Source organism: Felis catus, chromosome C2, assembly GCF_018350175.1.
Source record: "Felis catus isolate Fca126 chromosome C2, F.catus_Fca126_mat1.0, whole genome shotgun sequence".
NCBI lineage: Eukaryota > Metazoa > Chordata > Mammalia > Carnivora > Felidae > Felis > Felis catus.
In genome coordinates this window covers 94,801,796-94,825,063 of record NC_058376.1, presented here as the reverse complement: position 1 = coordinate 94,825,063, position 23,268 = coordinate 94,801,796, and the positions used below count along the sequence as shown (strand labels likewise).

The window sequence follows — 23,268 nt, the reverse complement described above, 5'->3', positions numbered from 1 at the left end:
AATCCACAACTTTTCCAACTTTGAAACTAGTATTCTTTCCAACATATTATATGCTAAAGAGAAGTGCATAAAAAGAGCAATGAGATGTCAGAGAAAGAAGCAAAGCCCATCGGTCATAGTGAGGGAGAGGGGGGCAGCAAAGCCTTTGAGGAGGAAATGAGCTGCACGTTGTAATTGTTGGTGGCCCCTTTCCAGGCAGATGGCAGCTGAAAGTGGTGGGAAAAGGACATTCCAAGCAACATAACCACGTGGGTAAGGGTGACAGTATTAAAGGGCATGACATGTTCACAATGAGTTGTTGGTGGCTAGATGTTGGGTGTGAGAAAAGCAGACAGAATGAGTAAGGCCAGCAGGTCTGATATGACTTTCTGAACCTTATATAAAAGTGCTTGCTGAAGACTTTTCTGTGGGGTTTGGGGTATCTTGGAAGAGCTTTTACTTTTAAGCAAGGCAGGGCGTCACATTACTGTTATCCTTTCATAGCTGTGGGTTAGTAATTATAACTTTGAAGGCATTTGTGTACCCCTAAAAAGGAACTAAAACTGCAATTTGGTTGGGCTACCACCAGGAGGCAGCACACATGAAAAGAACTAAACCCTTTGCCTTCCATACTCTTCAGCCATTAAAGGGCTAATGAAAAGGAGCCAAAAGCATGATGATGTCAAGTGCATTTTTTTAAAATCACAAGTTAGTTTCAAATATTTAGATGTGTATGAAGTTTTCAGGCTACTTATTTTTGAGTATTATGTCACCAAAATGTAAAGGACTTCCATAAAGTGTTTCAATATTCCACACTGAAAGTGTACTTTTCCAAATTTACCTGAAATAAATCAATGGAAGAAGAGTAGGAAGTAAACTGCAGAAATTTTATCTAGAGAAGGAAATTCTAGCAAGGAAAAGAAACACACAATTAATCCAATTATTTCTACTCTCGATGGGAAAACCTGCATTTGTCAGGCCCTTCAACTGTAATACTTCACCAAAATCTGGTCTTATTGTTTTTATATTACTGGCATAAATTAGCATATGTCAACATATCTTAAGGAAAAAATAATATTGGCTTAAAAAAATCATAAATCAATTTTCATAAAATTGTTTGATTGTACCAAAAGCTGGTCTTAGAACCACTAAGAGAGTATGAAAGTATTACAGGAAGCAAATGAAGTAATTTGATGAAACTGAGCAAATGGAATGAAACCTCATTTGATCAATACTCCTTCTGGGGAGCAGACAAAAATGAAGGCTTCTGATGGTTTTGAGCCTAAACAGAATTAGGTTTCTTAAATTACCATGTAACTGTGGAGCATACCTCCTACCAGGAATCTTACTCTTCTACTCTGCAGAGAAGGAACACATTAAAAATAGTCTTATTTGGGGGCACCTGGCTGGCTCAGTTGGTTAAGTGTCCAACTCCTGATTTTTGCTCAGGTCATGATCCCAGGATTGTGGGATCTAGCCCCTCATCAGGCTCTATGCTGAGCAAGGAACCTGCATGAGATTCTCTCTCTCTCCCTCTGTCCCACTGCCCCTCTCCTCCCTTTTCTAAAATAAAAAAAAATAGTCTTATTTTCATAGAATGGGGTGTTTCGAGTCACATTTTAGAGTTTGTGCCCTCCAAATGTGAAAGCAACCCAAGGCACAAGCTTTACCCATTCTACTCACAGGTCAAAGGCAAAGAGGTCATGAGTTCTCAGGAAGTGATTCTGAATAGTACTGAAAAATTGTAGGTCAAAAAAGAACTGTCTATATGAGAATAGCTAATATTTATTAAGTATGACTATATGCTAGACATTGTATTAAATATTTCAATGCATTATCTCACTTAACCTTTGTAACAATGCCAGGCAATACAAATTACTATTATATCCCCTCTCCTATTTTAAAGATGAGAAAACTGGGATGAAGTTCACATAACTCTTCAGGGGGTCAGAATTTGTTGGAGAGCTAGAATTTGAACTAGTCTGAGTCTAGAAAAGACAGGCCCACAGAAAAATAAATTTCCCTCTTAGAGAAATTGGCCTTTAATGGTTGCATGTCTGACACTCCTCTCTAAAATGTCCCCATTACAATTTTAACTTCCTGGAGTGGAAGGCCACTATTAATAAACAGCAGTTGAAAAATCAGTCCTGGAGCTTTTTGACCTTGACTTACCTATTTATCTCATGCCTGGTTCCTCCAGCTTGGGCTGCCCTCCCAGCCCCTTGGGTTCTGACAAACACCCCATCCCCTTCCACCCACTCACAACTGGAGATGGGCCTCCTTTTTTATTGTTTTGTTTTGGTCGGAATTTTTATTTATTTATTTTTCAGTGCTATAATAATTTTGTATTCAATCAAAATAGGCAATGAAGCTTTATTTCCTATTCAGCACTTCAAGTGAAAATAGTTTGATCCTCAAACATTCAGCAATGTATCTTTGTTTTAAATCGAAGGATAGTTGACATACAATATTTCATTAGTTTCAGGTGATGGGCCTCCTTTTTGGCTTCGCCTCATAACCTCCTACTCTGGAGTCTAACCTGATCGCACATTTCCCTGACTCCCTGAGGCCAGCAGCCAAGAAGGAAGGCTTCCCTTGAGCCTTCACTGAGGATTTCCCCTCCTGCCTCAGCCCCCTGCTGCTCCTACCTCTACGGTCTTGACTCCTGCAATGCTTACCACCCACCCCACACACCTGCTTGCACCTCGCCACATTACAGATGGTAACTGCAGAGGCAAAGAAGGGAAATTCAAATAAAAGGAGAGCACACTCTGTCCTGTGGGGCCCACCACCCTCCAATGCTCCATCTGGCTTGGAAGAACAGAGGAGAATGGTGTTGAGGACGGAAAAGAGGAAAATCATGTCGCCAGTTGTGTCCCACCGTCGGTGCCTGGTCTTCCCCTTTACTCTCCATGGCTGCACGCTCAGGGCTCACCTTACCAGCCCTATACTGCCTCCTCACCATCAGCCCTCCCCTTTCCTCCATTGACCCTCCTGCCTCCACTCGGGGAGGACTCACTCTGTCTGTCCTCTGGATCTTTCCCTTTCCTCCCCATACCTCAACCTTCCCCAACTCCCCATCCAACCAGGCACAAAGCTTGCCCCAGACCACGTGAATTTTCTGCTTAGTCAGGATGCTAGTTAAGGAAGTCCGAGTCTCTATTTGAACAACCAGGATACGGCCCCAGGACCCCAAGTTTGAACTCATGTTCTTTCCATCGATGCCATGAAAAGATAGTGTGGTAGAACAGCCAGAGCCATAAGAGATAAGAGTTTTTCAATCTATAAAATAAAGAAGTACATTAAATGATCCTCCAGCTCAAAATTCAATGTTCCAAATAGCAAGTCTGGCATCTCTGTGACTATAAGAAAATTCATTCTGACTTCTGAGCTAAATTCTAAATGAGCCTCAGAGCACAAAAACTTAAATGCTGAAGAGTGCCAGTATACAAAAATGTCAACCAAATGATTTTTTTTTTTTAGGTTGTCTTCTGTAGATTTTTAGCCTTCAAAACATGAATATTCATTTGAACTAAGAAAATCACTTGTCATATTAAACCACTTCATAGTATTACTCAACATGTCTCTTTGTTAGTGCCTGGAAGAGGTAATATTCCTTACAGTTCTATCCTTTCATGAAGATTCCATTTCACAGGCTCAATCCATTGATGCCTACAGGCTATGAGCTCAGAGGCAGGCCTTCACACTAAAGAATAATGCAGGTCCATCTGAAACCCCCATGGTCACCTCCAAATATATCAAGAGCCCATGGCTCACTCCGTCTTTTGTTTCCTTTGCTGAAATACAAATGTGCTTCTAACCTTTTTCTCCTCGCTTTTTCTTTGTTCTGTCAATATGGTCCTTGAGTTGAATGCGGACCTGTCGTTCATTAGGTTGGTCTCGTATAAATGGATGCTTCATCAATTGTTCTGTTGCTGGTCGCTGGCTGTGATTCTTTACCAAGCAGCTCTCAATAAATGACTGGAATTTTTTTGACCTGCCAAACAAAAGAGATGAACCCACAGATAAAAAGACCATCCAAAGAGAAAGCAAAATTCTATTTCTCCAAAATGCTAGAATAAAAAAAAAAGAAGAAAATAGGTTCAATTAGCCAACATAGGAATCAACCAATTACAAAGTAGGTCTAGACCTTTATTAGGCACATGGGGTTCAAAGACATCATCACCATCAACACACAGTTCTGGCAATGTATGGGAGTTACGTGCATAAAAGCATTTTTGCACAGTTTGTATGTAATATCACACAAGAGACCAAAAGGAATGAGAGAAGAGAAAGACGTTGGTGAAAAGTCTATCTGGAAGGTCTATTGTAATGAGGGAACAAGAGCTGAGACTTAAAGAATGAATAGGAAACCGGGGCGCCTGGGTGGCTCATTCAGTTGAGTATCTGACTTTGGCTCAGGTTATGATCTCACAGTTCGTGGGTTCGAGTCCCATGTCGGGCTCTGCGCTGACAGATCAGAGCCTGGAACATGCTTTAGATTCTGTGTCTCCCTCTCTCTCTGTCCCTCTCCCACTCAAGCTCTCTTTCTCTCTCTCAAAAATAAATAAACATTAAAAAAAAAAGAATGAAGAGGAAGTCACTTTCAGGAGAGAGTTCAGGGAGGCAAGAAATAGTGAAAAACTAAGGACTGGGCTGAGCACACTATATGTCAGGGGAACTGAGATGAGTTGTCTAAATGATGCAGAAAATGCAAGCTGGGGGGAGGACATAAAATCAAGCTTGTATAGATAAAGAGGAGTACATTCGTAGAAATGAGAAAGATCTTATGTGGTAAAGTGAGCTTGGTTAGGCAAATTTTTTAAATGGTAATTTCAAAATTACTTTTGAGCTTTGCTCTCCAATTAATAAGAACAGGATGTATGTGTATGTTTGCTATCAACCCAAGGACTTGGAAACTTAGGAACTAAGTTCATATCCAGAAACGAATTTACCTCCCGCTAGACAGACACTGTTTCCTCAAAGATAAACCCCGTGCCTCACACAGGGGAGGGGAGAACTGGTGAGGGATAATATACCAAGGAATAGGGCAGCAAGTCCACAATGTGGGAGAAATTAACAGTGGACTTCAGCTATGATTCATGAATTGGGCATGTATGTTCTTGCTGCATTCCAAGAAATTGTCCAGCCTCATAAATAATTACTTCACAACTATATAGCATGCCTTTCTGATGTGCTACATTGGCATCTTGGCACATGATGGGCAGAGACCTTAGTGGAACTCTGGTCACCCTCTGTGGCCCCCACCCTGCTCAGAGCAGGTGGGAATCCATTTTGTGCTCTCCGTCGCCCTCCTGTGGAGTGCTGTGGAATAACAGGAGCGGATCCCAGGAGCAAGCTTTCCTGTCTCCCAGCGGACCTTACACACAGAATTCAGGCTTGAAAGCTGTCTTCACCACACAGAACACAATGGTGAACATGATATTCAAGATCCAAACACAAGAGGGCACTGGCATATGCACCACTCTGCATTTCTGCCTAGGTCAAAGCAGTTTCTTGTTCCATGTTTTTGAAGGACTGCATTATTAATATTTTTTTTCTCCCTGCATTTCTAAGCTAAGTTCATGCTTTTACATTATTTTACATAGAAGCATATGTACCCTGCTATGCTTGGGGTCACCGCAGGATCAATCGGGATCGGCCACCCGGTGGCCTGTGGAAGAATAGTGACAACAGCATGGATACTCTATGTACCTCCTTGTATGTCCTTCAGCCTGTAGCCCTGCTTCCTCCACACTGTTGTTCTCCAAGACCACTGGTGTGCTGTTGGTATCCTGAGCACACTTACCTGCCCTCACATGTCTGATGAATGAATGAATGCAGGAATGGTTATCACATGTAAGTTCCGGACAAATGCTGTAAAATGGCTACCATCAAATCTGTGCATGTGAGGCACAGAGAGGGAGGTTTGGAGAGGAGATAGTATTGAATATGCTTTCTTTTTCAGGTCCATGAGACAAATCTGTAGAGGCACAATTGTGATATCATCTAAGGAGAGACTTTGCAAAAAACAAAACAAAACAAAACAAAACAAAACAAAACAAAACAAAACAAAACCATCATGGGATAATGGACTGTCCTAAGGAATAAATAGAAGAGAATGAGGTTGACCTGCAGAAAGAGATAGACAAATTCCACATGGCGCTTTTCTAGGTAGAAAATCAGTATTAAAAACATGAAAACAAAAACAAATTAAGACGGGGAGCTGTTAAATATTCATGATAAATGCAAATGAAAGCTGTTTTTTTCTGCTTGCAACTAGAAGGAAGTGCTTTTTATAAAGTGCTCAGCTATTAATTAGAGGGTGATAAATAAAGAAATCACACCCAGTTTAAAAATGAGATGCAGACTCGATAAACTGTATGTTCCATTCCCCAGTACTGACACCCAAAAAAAGTCGGTGGCATGTCTAGGGTAAGAGAGTGTTCAAAGAGTTCCGCGGAAGCAGCTGTGGCTCACAGGCCACTTTCCAGGATGTCTTCCAGTGGGAAGGAACCTTCAGGAGAATAACCTTGAGCCCAAAGATTGGGCCAAGATGTGTAGAACCGCAACCCTGGCAATGTATCTGACGTCTTCTTCAAATGGAACAGTTTGAAGAGAAAATAATCCTTACTTAAAATAAATCTTCAAAGGAAAGATTCATTGTCTCTTATTTAAGTTAGTGTGACCAAAGAATCAATATGCTTAATTACACATTTAATTAAAAGTAAAAACCCTTCCCTATGTTGAACACCACTTGACTGTTTGCTGAGCGGTCTAATGGGTTTAAAGTACATTTATATAACTTTATTGTTTGAATCTCTGCTGCCGGTAATTTAGTTCTGTCTATTAAAAAAAATGCCCGAGATTAGTAATACTAATTTCCCCAGGGGTGGCCTGGAGAGATAAATGTTAATGTTTGCTGCTTACAGTCTGAGGCCCTGGTTCTAATACCAGCATCACCAAACACTTTATCTTCCCAGATTTTTTCTGTTTATATATTCAATTGTGTTAGAGGAATTAAAAACGCCTGAAAGATTATTACATTAATCACTGTAACCAGTCAGGCTGAAGTTTCTGATAATTGCAGGACTCCCTAAATGCAATTTGAGCTTTAGAATTTGCATTTTCCCAGAACCACCCTTTCTCTCTAATTTGGGCTCCATCGCTTACTAACTGTGAGACTTTGGGCAGATTATTTAACGTCTCTGTGCCTCAGTTGCCCTGGCTGCAAATGGTGGGATCGTTAGAATTTATCTCAAATGACTGTTGTGATGATCCGATGAATTGCTTCACATAAAATACTTAGCACGGTGTCTGACATGTCATAGACGCCGTATGTATGTTTGCTGTTGTTGTTACTACTATTACTTTCATTGTGTTTTCAACGTCCTGCCACCTCTGAACATCACCAGGCTTAACCAACAGCAGTATCTGCCCTCAGAGCTGGGGGCAGAAACAGAAGTTGAACTGAATAGGTCAGTGTTCTTAAAGGGAATTAATTTCACATATATTTGGATTAGATATGCTCACAGAGTCAATGAGACCACTATCTCCAAGGAGACTGTGCAAAAAAGGTTAATTGTAAAAGCTGTGGAACAATTTTTGTTTTGATTTCAATGAAGCCTGAAGTCACATGGTCTACTAGCAAATTCAGTTAATTTGAAGTATTTTCTGATATTTGCTTTCTATTATGATTTTATTTAGAACACACATACACAAATAACTTTGTCAGTTCTTAAAGAACAAAAATGCCTGACAATCCACCAAGAATCAGAGCTGTTGTTTCATAAAATAACAGTAGTGACTGTAAGGGGTTCAGGGCTGTGGCTCCAGCAATGAAAACTCTGGGACTCTGGATAAGCCAGTTAACATCACCAGGCCTCTAGTCTTCATCTGGGGCACAAATGGGCCGGACCAAGGAACCTCATGTCTCTCCCCAGTGATAAGCAGTTACGATTTTCCTAATGATCTCAATGAAACACTTCTTTGCCTGTGTGCAATCTTTGCATTTGAAGAGCAAGGAAAAAGAAAAAGACCAGTTGTCTGTTACAGGAATGAAATCATCCCCATCTGTCTCCAGAAACTCCTGCAGGAACCTGCAGCACTGAGTAGGGCAGGGGAGCTGGCCTGAGCACGGTGGGAAGATAAGGGAGGAGGAAATGTGTTGAAGGAGATGGTTCACCCACGTGGGTGGAATCTGACCACGTACAGAGACGGGAGGGAATGGGAGTCCCAACCTATTACGCATTTACTGGTGGTGACATGGAGACAGCGGCCGAGAGATGCCTGGTCTCCTCTAATTCAGCTGAGGTTATAATCCTCCCTGAGATCTAATTATCGAATGGCTGGACTGGAGCCCTGACTGCATGACCTCCTTGCCATGGAGGCCTCTCCTCATCTCGCTGACGTGGGAGGGAAGGGCCGGGTTCTAGCAAGTGGACTGCTCTCCTTTACCCCCACAATGGAAGGGGCAAAGAACTCTGCTACTGCCCTTCTTTCCCTAATATTAAGGCACAGGAAAAAACTGTTCAACTAAGAGACCAGTATCTCATTCTCTATTACTCTAAGCTTGAACTTCAGAGGCCAGATGGTGCAGGTGGGAAAATGGGGGTTACAAACTTAGGAAATTAGAAGACTGTACAGCCTTGCACAAGGCTCATAACCTACCCAAGCCGTAGTGTTACAGCAAGAGAAGGATGACTCAGAGCATCTGCCTGGCAGGGTTGTGGGTAAAATTAAATTTATATAGGTCTTAAATTTACACACACACACACACACACACACACACACACACACACACATAAATTACTGAGTCTACAGCATGCATATATGCCTTATATGTCCTGTATGTTGTAGATTCAGCAAGTTAGGTGGAAATGACCCTCACCTGAATGCATATAATAAACAGTTTATGGCCCATCTCTACCACAATGGCACCCCCACACCCACTTTGGTAGTATTTTGATATACACGCTGCGAACGGTGCACTTCATCTGATAATTCATGAGGCAGAGAATAAAAGAACATTTTGGAGTTTTGTTTCTTTTGACGGGTGGGGAGAGGGATCCTCTCCCTTGAAATATAAAAGGAAAATAAATAAAGTTTTCACTTCCTCCCAAGCACTAGGGCGTGTTAAAACCCTAACTGATTTGAAATATTTTTTAAATGTTTATTTATTTTTTTGAGAGAGAGGGACAGAGTGCCAGTGGGGGAGGGTCAGAAAGAGAGGGAGACACAGAACCCAAAGCAGCCTCCAAGCTCTGAGATGTCAGCACAGAGCGCGACGTGGGGCTCCAACTCACAAACTGTGAGATCATGAGCTGAGCCGAAGTTGGATGCTTAACTGACTGAGCCACCCAGGTACCCCATTTTTTCTCTTTTAATTCCTAACTTATTTCAAATCACTTTGGACCTGGTCATTCAGGAAAGTACTCTGCAGTGCTCAATATTCTCACTTAAAAACTAGAATTCTGTGCAGAGAGCTGGAAGGCACACCCCACGTCCCGTGGCGGGGGGCTGCATTACCATCTTATAAAGGCCAGGTTCTGAGTGAGAAAGAGCACTTGAGCAGGGCCTTTGTTTCCCCACTCACTCTCAGATAGCCACGTCATTTCCCCCTCCCCTCTCTAACAGTGTGGGTCTCGAGCTCCTGACTGGCTTTCCTTTGGAGTCAGGGAGGGTGTGGAGGGAGGCTGGGCAAGATGGAGGCCTGGCCTCCTCACTGTCCCTGCAATGTCCCCGTTCCCTGCAGCACCATCAGATATAGCTCCTGTTGTCAAAGGTTTGACGCAGAAAAGTCAGCCTGTATTTTCCTCAAAGTCTGTATTTCTCAAACAAGGCCAATACAGAGTTGAACTTTTTGGAGCAGGGGCAAAGAAAATTAAAACTGTAGGGCAGAGGCTGTTTACTCGCTTCTCTAGCGAGCCAGAAAGGTCAGACAGAGGGCAGTGCGAGCTCCGTATAAGAGGAAAACAGGACAAGTATGGTGGCCGAGTGACTCCCACTTCTCAGTTGGGGAGAGGTGGTGATGGGCAGAAAAGACCACCTGGTGTCACACCTTTGCACAAAAGGCCGGAAACCTAAAGGTAAAGCTCAATCGCCAGGTTTTTCAAAGTTGGCAATTAATACAAATGTTCCTGAAACACGGGGTGTGGCCACGCTGTGTTGAGCACACATAACACATGTGTGGATGGCCAGTTTGACTCCTGTGGGTGGAACTCTGGAAACGTCTGTCCAGCAGCAGTTCTGGGAGAGGGAAGGGGAGGAGGGAACAGGCAAGTGAAGTCCGCCCTTTACAGTGTGTGTGTGTTGGGGGGAGGAGGGGAGGGAGGCCTGGCACCAAGGACAAGCAGAAAGCGAGCAGAGGGCTTTGTAGTGCTACTGATGCTTCCAGAGATGGAACTGAGCTGACTGCTCTCCCGGGGAAGTCTGTTCGGGGGAGAAGGGAGGAAGCAGGGCTTCCGGGCCCCACTGATCATGTGCCATACAGGTACCCAATGGAAGGCTGTTGCTGGGGAGAGAATGGCTATCACACAGCGACCCTCCAGAGTGAGAACGAGGAACAGGGGTTGCTCTGCCCCTTGTTGCCAATAGCAACTCTCACGCTCTGTTCTTCTTCTGCAACTCGGGGCTGCCGGTCCCTTCTGGCTGTTTTCCTCTCTTCTCTGGGCAGTGTGCCTTCCCCTTGTCACACCGGGGTTGCTATGTCATTACTAGGTGGCTGGTATTAATTAAACTGCTCTCTGTGTAGCAGAGGAAAGCTGTGAGTGGGTAAGGGAGGAATATGAGGGTCCCCGTCAAGGGTGATCATGAAGTACTGTGAAAAGGGACAGAGAGGTCTTGAACCTTCATGTTCTAACTGCCCAGAACATGCCTCTAGAAAAAGATAGGAGATCACAAGTAGCCCAGGAATTGATCCCAGGGCAAGGGTGTACCAAGATCCACCATACATACAGGGGAAAGAAAGGACCAACGGATTCTTGTTATGCAATAAGAAGATACAAAGACCCTGATGTAAGTAGGCAAAAAAGGCAAAAGTCCCACATCTGGCCTAACCTGCAGAACCGTGTGTCTCAAACTTGAGTCAATTGTATACTATCAGCACAATTTTTAGCCATATTCCTACACCACCCATACTAGTATCCACTCGGTATTCTTCTTTAAATTAGGCCAATTTTTTAAGTGAATCAGTTTATTCAACGGGAAGGTTGCACCACTACCCAACTTAAGAAGCCAACATCACTTGCCATAAAGGGAAAGCAGCGGTAAAAGCAAAACTTACAAATATTTATGCACAGACCAATAAAATTATCTCTCACACTGCCAAGTATGTGTGTGTACTTACAGAATTGCCATCTTAAGGAATAGAAGAAAAGTCGGCCCACCGAACCAGCTGACTCTCGGAACTATCGCCCCCTCTGATAAGATGTTTTGTGCAGCTAGGAAGGATACTTCTTGAGGTAATAAATCAATGTTATTTCTGGGGCTCCACTACTCACTTTAGCTAACAGTTCCTTACCTGGAAGGTATGGTGATAAAGACTTGTGCAAACAGTAGGTACTTAATAGGTGCCTTAAGAGGAGTGATAGTATATGGAAAAACACTCACTAAGTCTTGGTTTATTTTAGTCTACTCATGGAGCCGGACCTACGGATTTGAGCTCCTCCAACAGAGCATCACAGGAAACCCTTCAATCTGCAAAACACTGAAGACCAAACTCACCACTTCTTAGACTTCAGGCGAGGTGCTGGGTTCCGGGAATGAGGAAGAGGGCTCTCATGGGGTGCATGTCACAGAGAGCTGCAAGAGACCAAAACAAAGGGCAATTCAGGTTAGGAGGCCAAATACGGGCCAAGCCCACCCTAGCTGTGCAGCTCATGCTACCGAGTGGCTCCCAGTCGCACATGCCCCGTGAGCAGAGTCAGAGGACTACAAAGCTTCTGTTTGTGGAGCACTTAAAAGAGCTGGCGTCTCATAAAATACGCATCTCAACTAGACATTGTTAACATTTCTACTTGTACTTCATATTTAAGAAAAGTACATTACAGGGCCAAAACCTCTGCTTTGCTATAAATAACCATCGGAGATTCAAAGTAGACAACATCAAGATAACAACTACAATGGAGATGGTAGGTTATTTTTAATTTGTAAAAGCCTAAGTCATAAAATGAAAGATGAATGGTCTATTTCTTATATACCAAAGGCCCATACAAATGCAATGCTATGTACATAGATTTTTAGAGTATAAAGCACTAGGCCAGAACACCTTTCTGTCTGTATTTCTAAATATCCTGATGGCTTTTCAGGTTTCATGATATGCTTATCGTTTGTTTGTTTGTTTGTTTGTTCATTTGTTTGTTCGCTGGCCCCGGAAAGAACAGAGAGATCAAGGCAAAGAGGGTCTGGTAGAAAAGTCATTAAAATATCTCAACTTGTAAACGTGGTATTATGGTTTATAGAGAAAGGACTCATACGTCCTTATTTTAATCAAAATATTTCACAGGTTTACTTTTCAAACATCAGGGGGTATCCTTTCCTTTGTGCCCAGAATATGAATATATTTTCTCTAAAAGCTAAAGGATTCTGTGGGTAGAAGTTTATTTTCAGCCCCCTCTACTACTCATCAAGAATGACAATATGGTTTTCAGACTGCAATATACTATTCTTCTGATTCATAAATGCCTATTAGCATTGTGAATGAAGGGAATTTTGTCATCAAACACTCCAAATCAATCACGCTTACAGATGAATCCTACCAACTCTAGAGTGAGAAATCAGACTATGATAACATGAAGATAAAAAGTCATATAAACAAAACGACCTGCCATGCACAGACGGGGCCTGTTTTGGTTCAGGTCCCCCGCAAAGCAGACACCAAGGCAGCACTAAGCATGAGAAGGTATTACCAGGGAAAACTCCTGCCTGGAAGGAAGTAGGGACGGAGCCAGGGAAGGCTGGGAGAGTTTTCAGTTTGCTCTGCATGTCTGATCAGAGTGAAAGGAAGAGGCAGACAAAGTAGGTGGAAGTGTGCTGCCTAAGCAAACTAAGCAGTGAAACTAAGGAGTGAGAGTTGCCTACAAAGGCATCCTGTGCCCTCGAGAAAAAGTTCTGTCTTATATCCCTGCCAGGCTGGGTCACTGATGCGGAGGGCTTTGCGGGGTGGTGGGTAGAGCAGTGGCAGCGGAGGCCCCTTGGTGAGTTGCACTTCCCATAGGGAAGCCTGTGGGGCACATGCTCACAGCCAGCACAGGACTGGTGGAGGCACTCTGCAGTACCAATACTGCAGAGCTCAAGGAACAGCAGAGGTTCCCCAGATAGCCAGAGCCCGCCTTGGACCTCAAAATCTAAACGTCAGTACATTAGGAGGGAGAGCAACTGAGTATGCAAGTGTCTGCATAAGCCGTGCACTGGAAATCAGTTCTGACTTTTTGTTAAGTTGGAGTTTCTAGTCTGTGTGAATTGGCCCCAGTTTTGCGTTAGGCGAAGGGCAGTTCAAGAAGAAACTACACACTGAATCGGTAAAGTAAACAAGATCCCCGAGTTGTCTCCCTTTTCTTTCTTGTTTCCTCTAAACACGAGATCCTCACACCGCTCTGAGATGAATGGATTCCTGGTTGATTTAAGATGACTTTGCTTTCTAAATATGCCAGCTCGAACCCACACCGGGCTCGGTGTAGCAGAAGCAAAGCTACTACAGAGCCTGGCAAGGAAGCGTCGCTCAGTCCCTGCAGAGCAGACCAGCAACAGATTTCACCCAGAGGAAGGTACTTACGGGGAGCGCCTTCTGCCATCTCGATAGCGGTGATTCCCAAAGACCACAAGTCACTCTGAAAAAGATAGAAGGCATAGACACATGCATAAATGCAGTCAACAGACAAGGACTTGGTTAAGCCCGGTAATCGCTCCAGAACTGCCTGTAGAAAAGCCATTCAGTCATCTCTTTATGAACCTATTTTGCTCACTAAGCCTAAAAGCAAGAACAGCTTTTTTCACTCTTCATGGGTAGTGTCTCTCACAGTATTTCCAATACATGGTGAGTTTCCAGTAAATGTATGAAAAATGAATATAATGTCTCAAAAATTAATTGATCACCAAAATTTATCTGTCGATTGAACCCTATGAAATTGGTGCTGTTTTAATGCCTTTATTGAGGTAGAATTATCATACAATTAACTGCCTATATTTGAAGTCTATCATTTGCAAAGGTTTGACATGTATGCACCTGTGGAACCGTCATCACAATCAACACTGTGGATATACCCCTCCCCCATGCCAAAGGGTTGCACGTGCTACTCTGGCGTCTCCCCTCCTGCCCTCGCTATATCCCCTGACCCAGTTCTGCTTTCTGTCACTATGGATTAGCTGGCATCTTCTGAAGTTTTATATAAATTAAATCATTCCATTTCTTTCACGAACATAATGGATTGAGGTCCAGCCTTGTTGCAGTATATATGAGTAACTTCATTCCTTTTCATTGCCAACCAGCGTTCTATTGTGCGGTTACATTACAACTTGTTTATCCATCCGCTTGTTGATGGACAGTGTTTCCAGTCTGAGCTATTGCACATAAAGCCGCTACAGACACTCATGTACAAGTCTTCATCCGGACATATGCTTCTGTTTCTTTTGTGTGAACACCTAGGTGTGCAACGGCTGAATGATATAGTAGGTACATGTTTGTTTAGTCGATTGTTTTAGACCTACAAAAACAGCAATTTCATATGGCTTAACCAAATCAGATGAGGACAAGGAAACTTTTGGGCTGTATCTGCATGTATCTCCAGGGCCTAGATGGGAGCCAGGCAACAGTGGCAGGTGCTTGGTATGTCTGTTGAATGAATGAATGAACAATAGCTTCCATCTTGTAAGTAGACAATATGTAAAATAGAGAGTCTGCACCGTTATATTCTTTCTTATGATGAGACTGACTTTTATGTTCTCATTGGAATTTTCGAGGCTAACGTCTCCGCCCCTGCCTATGCGATCTCCGTCTGTAGCAGTATGCTTCTCCCCCACTCTGCATCCATGGCTCAGTTGTCTCTGAGGAGCACAGGAAGGAGCAAATCAAAAGAAAGGGAAAACCAGGTTAGGAAACCCCAGAAGAGATGCTTGCTGCTTCAGTGTCCTGGTGGATGGGTAAGAAAACACAGTGTGAAATTTGGTTCAGTGGCCTACAATCCTGATGAAGACTTTCATCCTCCTTTTCTTTTCAATATAACCTGCGTTTTGTATGTTATTCCGAATTCTCTCCCGGAACCTCACTCAGATTACCGAGGTCAAAGTTCAGTGCCCGTGCTCTTCCCATCAAACACGTGTCAAGGCCGCATGAGAGGAATCACACCTGGAAAAGGACTATGAAATCCATGCTGGGCCATTACCCAGGACTAAACTTCTCAGTATCCGGTGAGTGACACCCAGGTGTGTTCAGTATTTGGACCGAGGCCTGCACATAAAGGCAGAGGGCTTTCTGGGGGGCGGGCCTAGCCTCTTGCCTGAAGTATAATCTGCTTTTATTTATTTATTTATTTATTTATTTATTTATTTATCTATCTATCTATTTGAGAAAGAAAGAAAAAGAGTGTGTGTTTGCATGAGTGGGGGAGGGGCAGAGGGAGAGAGAGAATCCTAAGGGGGCTCCACACCCCAGCACAGAGCCAGCACGGAGCCCCACGTGGAACTCAGTCTCAGGACTGAAGTGTGCGATTATGACCTGAGCCAAAATCAAGAGTTGGATGCTTAAGAGACTGAGCCACCCAAGTGCCCCAAGTGTAATCTACGTTAGAGTAGGTGGCTAGGGCCCATGCTAACCCCGTACTAGGACCAGAAAGGGTTTTTTTTAATGCATGAGCCCATCAATCGGTTCACGTGATACAAGTTCTCAGTCCAACTTGGGATAATAACACACCTGCACGATACCACTGTTCGCAGACTGCAGGTCACTTCTCTGCATAGAACACAACTCAAAAAGGCTACTCTTCTCCTTTCACTTTGTTATATTTCAAGATGTATTCAGAGTTGTCATTAGACACACACACACACACACACACACACACACACACACACACACACACGTTTGCATAGCCCAGCAGGTGACTGAGTTTTCCCGCAGGCTCCTGGCCTTGCGGAGCTAATAAGGAAGGCCCAGCCTGCCATTGCAGGCCGTAACCGATAAAGTTGAAAACACGGCTCTCTTGTACCTGGGGGTTTATGGTTGATTAACACAGACAATCATTTGAGAACATGACAAAAACACTGAGTCACTCGCTGTGCAGGAGGCATTCAACAGGAAACACAGCAAGAATAGGCTGGAAATGGTGGTTTGTGCTATTCTGATAGGATTTTAATATCTCCAGGTCTTGCTGGTTCTACCATTTCCCTTACATCCCCAGAAATCAAGTGTTTCTGTAGTGTGAAATGAAGTACAAATATAAAAGTGGTGGCCAGGTACCATGTCTCTAAGTGCCACGGCAGGGTCACATTTAAATGGCCCTCCAGTCTTGGAAGCTTGAGCTGGTTTGAAAGACAACTGAAAGCCAATGCATCTGAAAGGAAATGATGGGGTTGGGGTGAGAAGCGCTCCAGGGCCAGTTCTCAGATGGGAAAGAAACAGCTCAGAAAACCCAGGCACATGCCTGCCTCTGGGTCCTTGCTCTAGCTACTCTGTCTGCCTGCAGCCACTACCCTAATTAGGTGCCTGCCACCACCCTCCTCTCCATTACGTCTTTGTTCAAATGCCATGTTCTCAGTGAGGGCCACTGAATCTCCCCCGGGGCACTGCCAGACCCTATCCCCTTTCCCACTTTTGTCCCCCAGGGAACGAATCACCTTCTAACGTCTACTAATTTACTCATCACTAGTTTATATTGCTTTGTGTCCATTGTTTGCACCCCCTGCCTCCAACACACCCAGACTGGATAAAACATAAGGTCCACAAGGCATCAAGGATCTTTGTTCTGTTAACTGGCATATTCCCAGTACCTAAAGCAGCACCTAATAAATAATTGTTGAACGAATGAGCAAACCAAAGGTGCAAACAAATGAAAGATACGTCCTAAGATTGTCAGACTCCTTGTAGATCATCTCTGACCCAGACAAGGGAAAATGACCTACCCAAGACCCCAGAGCAACTCAGCACCAGGTTTGGGGCAGAGCTGGGTCTTCTGCCCCCTGGGCCACTTTTATTTTTTAACTGTCATCACTACATAAAAACCTGAGTATTCATCTTCTAAATAAAATTTATCAGGGGCCCATAAAATAATTGCTCTAAATTCCCACTTTGTCTACAGGGAACTGAAGGTGCTGGTGACTGAATGCAGGTGCTGAGATTCAGTGAGTCACCCCAAAAACCAAGGCTAGGAAACTGGCCTCAACTTCCCAGAGACAGAGGGAATAGTCTTTTAAGTCTCAGACAGGCCTGGATTCAAATCCAGGTTCCTATCATAACTACATGCAGAGCACTGCTCAGACCTTAGCTTTCTCACTGTACAACACAGGTCACCGTGACCTGCATGCATGCAGGCATCCTGCCTTGCAAAGCGTCTGGCACACAGTAAGCTCAAGAATACGAATTTCCTTCTCTCCTGTTAGGTGAGACTGCCTGTGCTTGCCCAATGCACTCTTGTATGATTTCCCCCTCCTGGGTTGTTGGCTAACCCAACAGGCATTTTCAAACCCCATTTCCCTTGCTGCCTCCAGTTCGGAGTATAGGAAAGCTAAACCTGCTTATCCAGACTCCCCTGCAGCCAAGGATGGTAGGTAAAGATGTGACGTAGTTCTGGCCAATAAGACACAGGCACACAACTTCTGGGAGCTTCTGAAACGTTTTGTTCTTCCTGATACAAGTGACAAATACAGATGATGTCCTGACAACTCTTTTCCACTTCTTAGTGCCTTGAATAAACACATGGTATCTAGAGTTACAGCATCCATCTTGCAACCATGAGGCAATAAGCCAGCAAATGAATTATGACAGGGCAGAAGGGTAGGAGCCTGGGGTTTGAATGAATCAATGAGTCACTACACTAACCCTGGACCGCCTTCCTCTAGACTACTGATGATGTAAGAAACAGAAGTACAGCCAAAAGCGTCTTTAGTGATAATATGTATACAGCAATAAATTGAGGAAACATATTCTGAGAGCAGGAAAATGGAGAGGTCCCAGTTGTTAGGTGAGCCTGGATTTACCCCCATAGGAAGCAGGAAAAGTCAGCAAAGTGAGAGGTTTCTTTTATTCAGTACATATCACCTCAGATCCCCCTCTTAAGTAGCCTTCCCCCAAGTCCCAAAACAACCCCTTCAAACCAGAGGTCACACCATCCCAAGTCCTGTGCAACCTCTGTCACATGACCAGGCCAGAAACTGCCTCTTCTTTAAGGCCTCATTTGATATCATCATAACGATCTTTTTTTTTTTTCTTTTCTTTTCTCTTTTTTTTCTTTTTTCTTTTCTTTTTGCTGGGGTTCTCTTCTTTTCCAAGAGGAACATTTACATTCCTGACCATCCGTACCCAGAGCTGCTTGTAAGCTACGCTTAACTGGCCCTGCTAGACAGCAATAAACGTCCTTGACGGGACTTGTTTTAAGCCTTTGGATACATTAGCAAGTCCCAAAGACACTTCAGAACTTAAATAGGGGAGAAAATGTTCCAATTACAACTGGCAAGACAGATCACAGGAGACGAGAAAGGGAAGAGGGAGGAACAAGATGGGGAGAGAGTCGGGGAGAGATAAGTTTCCTTCGTGGCCATGGTGTGACTCATTTTGGCAGGAGCTGGGTAATTCATTATTCTAGAGGCGCTGCTCAGCCTGGCCTGTGGCATGATTAATAGCCCAGTCCTGTGTGCTTTACAGACAGAACAGAGACAAATTCTAGAGCCTCTGAGAAGGCAAGCACGCAACTTCTGGCTGCTGGGGGGCCCGCTGGCACGCAGGCAACTTGGACACAGCATAAGAGCATCTCTTTTGGGGCTGGGTTGCCCAACACATGAAGAAAAGAGCACTTGCTGACGGCTGACCCCTTCGCGGCACAGCAAAGAGCCCCGTGTGCTCGAGGAGGCAGAAAGAGCTCATGCAGTACAGACAGACAGACCTAGATTCGACTCAGCTCTGACACAACTAGCTTGGTGACCTGGAGCAAGCCACATAATTCCTCTGAGCCCAGTTCCTCACCTATAACGTGAAGAGAAGACCTACCTTGCAGGGTTAATACCAGAACTCAATAAGGTGGTACAGGTACAGTGCTCGGCACGTTGACGTGCAAATAGTGGGTATTTAACAAACTCTGGTATGGTTATCATTGACTGGCAGTTCAAGCAGCACACCTGCATCAGGTAAGGTGGCAATGAGCTCTGGTACTTAAGGTACTCAAAGGAGTCACTGGGATGATGTAAGCTTACGGGAAGAAACGGGAAAGGGCGTGTTCTTCCTCCTTCGGCTCTGTGGTCTCTGTTCATGGGCAGAGCCTACTAAGAAGCCAGATGGAGTGCTAGCCCCATTATCCCAAAGCTCAGGGTAGCAAGGTAGTCTAGACTTGACAAGCAATAGCTCAATGACTGGCACGGCCAGTAGAGGGGACTCTACCAAGTTTCACAGAGCAGAGAACAGTCTTCTGTTTTGTGAGTTATTGTTATTGTCTTTGTGGAAATGTTCAAGCTGGAAAAAGGAAATTGTATTTATTGTGTGCGGTCTCTAAGGGAAGCACCTTAATCCAGAGGCAGAAGTTATGGATAAGCGGATTCTGACTCAAAATAGGCAGTCAATTTTGAATCTTAGAGGCAGAGGTTTGAATCTTAGGATACTGCTGGCTTTTTTAGGTTTTTTAAAAAAAAGGCCCCAAATGGCAGTCCCTTCATATGACACACAAACAAAAATATTAACTATCATATGTTGAGTAGCTACCAAGGGTTAGGCATGGAATTAACCCCTTTGTATATGTTAGCTCAGTTTATTCTAATACAACTTTGTCATATACAACTTACTATTTCCATTTCATCGAGGTTCGGGAAGGTTTCAATAACCTCTCTGAGGTAATGGAGCAACTAGGAGGCAAAGTGTACATTTGAAACCACTCCTGTCTAACTTTGAAAGCTTGACTCTGAATTCACTATGTCATACACTTATATTCTACATTAAATATAAACAGCCAAGGTGGTGGGTCACTCAGGGTCACCGAGGGTGCTGAAGCACGGGTTGTGACTAATAATTCCATTTCACACATAAAACAAACTGAAAGCGGAAATCCAGTCCCTTGTTCATCTACATGTGTTATCTGATGGAAGGGAAAATGTTAGAACAGCTTTATTACCTTCTGCTGGGGACCGGCCTGCAGGCCAGGGGAGGTGCTACTGTGCCTCACTGAGGAATGTCATACAGGTGGATGTGAACACAGAGCCACAAGGGATCTGTTCAAAAGCGATTTCAGCCTCTTACTGGTGATAATAACATGGTGTCTGTATCATCCTTTCCTCCTTCCAAATAAGGGTGGCGCCTTTGAATCTCAGTAGACAGAGGCCAGGCCTTGTTTGAGAATATAAATCTCATGCTGCAGTCTGAATATCGCTCTCTCTCACCACACTCTGTGTGGATCTTGGTGACTCCCAACGAGTCAGATTTCTCCTTCCATCTTGCCTGAATAAAGCCAAGTATCTGTGACACAGGAGAATGAGTATTTACCCTACAGCCAGAGCACAACACTCACCTAAACCCTGGAGGAGACATCTATGCCTGCAAATGATCCACAGCACCTGTGTGCAAAGTCTCATAAGCAGAGTTGAGGTGAATGACACAGAACATTAGAGCAGGTGGGGCTAGAGGATGGGGGAGTGGGGGTTGAGGGGCTATGACATGTCACTGGACTTCTCTTACTTACTAATTTAATATGAATGCAAGGCCAACTTATGGGGTGGAGTGAGCAGGACAGCAAAATATATAAAATAAAAATTTTAAGCTCTCCACCCCCATATCATCCATCCATGGGGCAGGGGTGAGTAAGACTGTATCATGTGCACTAGGCTGTAAGCTGCTCTTTGTGTCTAACACTCTGTCTTGGGATCTGTCCACTTCAGCACGCATGCTACCCCATTGCTTAAATGACTGCATGGTTTTCCACTGGACAGATGCTCTTGTCTTTATCCCACCAGTTCCCTATTGCTGAGAATTTGGCTGCAGAAAGCTTTCATTAACGAGTAATTCTGTTAAAGCAATAGATACATAGGACTATGAAAAATACTTGACAACCCCCATCCAACTGAAATGAAATTCAAATTTTAAAAATAAGAATTTAAACAGCTTAGGAAGTTTGAACCGTTTTATTAATTTTAAATCTTTTGAATGCTTATTATTAAATGAGAAAGCTTCCATTATTGCCCTACATACTTATCAGAGAAATGAAACCTTTCCTTTTGCTTGAAGTGTTTTGACAGAATTTCTGAAAACAAGAAAGAAAGGGCCTCTAGGGGGAAAGTGAACACACCAGGCATATGAGCTTCTGGTACTCCTCCTTCGAATAGGGGTTATTTTCAATCAGTTACTTACTGTGCCTGGTAGATATCAGACAAAACCAGATTGCAAAGAAAACCATGAGCTCTTCAGACTACTTTTCTACAGAGGCCTTTATTTTCTTGAGTTGCTGTAGTTTTTGAAAAATTTACAGCAGTCTTTAAACATATCTTAGACAAAGAGTAGATGGTAATCTATAAATAATAAAACAATAAAACAAAACTATTCTCTTACATTTTGTTTTCATTTCATTTCATTTTTTTAAAGCTCATTTATTTATTTATTTTTATGTTGTGAGAGAGAGAGAGAGAGAGAGAGAGAGCGAGCACGAGCAGGGGAGGGGCAGAGAGAGAAGGAGAGAGAGGATCCCAAGCAGGCTGCGCTGCCAGCACAGAGCCTGATGTGGGGCTCGAACTCACTAACTGTGAGATCATGACCTGAGCTGAAACCAAGAGTCGGATGCTTAACCGACAGAGCCACTCAGGTGCCCCAGTTTTGTCTTTATTTTAAAGGAAGGCCCCTGTGACATCTAATAAAGCCTAGTGGCTTTCAAGTCATCTTTTGTTCCAAACATACCCCTAGGTGGAAAGTATCGATAGCACATTAGAGCCCAAAGTGTCGACATAAGTTTCTGAGGTTGGAATATACAGCTGGGTCAAACGGACTACCAGATGCACAGTACTGAACGCCTGAACCTTGATGGGGTTGCAAACTAACTTTATGTGTCGAAACTGCATGTACAGACCCAGCTTAGTTAATTCTTTACAGGTGGTGGGTATTTAATAAATATGTGCTGAGTGAATGAAGAAATGGTTTTGAAAGGCAACATATTGTCACGTTGTCTCCTGGTGACAGACTACATACCTAAGAATGGTGAAGAGAAAAAAAAGGATACAATCTGGTGCCAAGAAAGAAGGAGAAAGATTATATTTACAGAATCACTGCTTCTCTAGTCCACTGTAAAAGTGTGAAATGGTTGAAATAAATCTTCAAAGAACGCTCAAGCCTTCCTTTTTGCCCAGTCTTCCTAACTTAACCCTTTAGTCATGATCCTTCTTGTACCTCTGACAATGACCGGGGAGGCTCATGTTCTTGCTGTGGCTTCTTCCTCCTTTTGTACCACCTGCATTATAACAGTCCTGATGAATTAATTCTCACTAAGGTCTAAATGACTAATATAGCGAACCTGTTCCTCATCAGGATTCCTTATTTTTTAATAAAAGACACAGAAATTAGTCTTAACTTTATTAATGCTTCAGGATACGTTAATACTTCAATAGTCACATGGACTTTCCAGTACCTCTGAAATCACCTTGTGCAGCATGATCCCCCTGTGGTTACTCATACACCAGGCTGTGTCCACACCTAGAATTATGCATTGGGCTCAAAAGTCTTTTGCTGATTCCAAACTATATTCCTTAGCCTTACTCTGAGGAAAGAGGACCAGAATATCGGTTTAATTCTAAGCTTTGGCTTCGCCAGAAGGAAGTCCTCTTCTACATTATTGAAAACAGTTAAGTCACAGGGATCTATTTTATGTCACAGAAAATAAATGCCACATACAGAACAACTACCCAAAATACTTAAAAGGCTAAGCCAAGGGTAAAAGTTTGAAACACCCTGATTCTCTATGGTATGTTATAAAGTAGTTTAAACTATCTGTGGCCCAGAAGTAGTCTAGTTAGCACTTGTTAAGTATAACTACTGTTTGAAGAATTGCTTATAGAAAATTATGATACACATATCTGGCCTGGGACATATATTTTGTAGTGGCTCCTCTGAAGGGATTTGCA

General features: G+C 43.4%; 1 protein-coding gene across 1 annotated transcript in view; it reads right to left on the bottom strand.

Moving 5' to 3' along the window:
• The window catches only part of TNIK (TRAF2 and NCK interacting kinase), a 391,801-nt gene that overhangs the window by 98,496 nt on the left and 270,037 nt on the right, over positions 1-23,268 (bottom strand). The window contains 4 exon segments of the mRNA XM_019840116.3: positions 3,801-3,976; positions 11,704-11,737; positions 11,740-11,781; positions 13,754-13,808. Coding sequence (XP_019695675.2) covers positions 3,801-3,976; positions 11,704-11,737; positions 11,740-11,781; positions 13,754-13,808 — 307 coding nt within the window.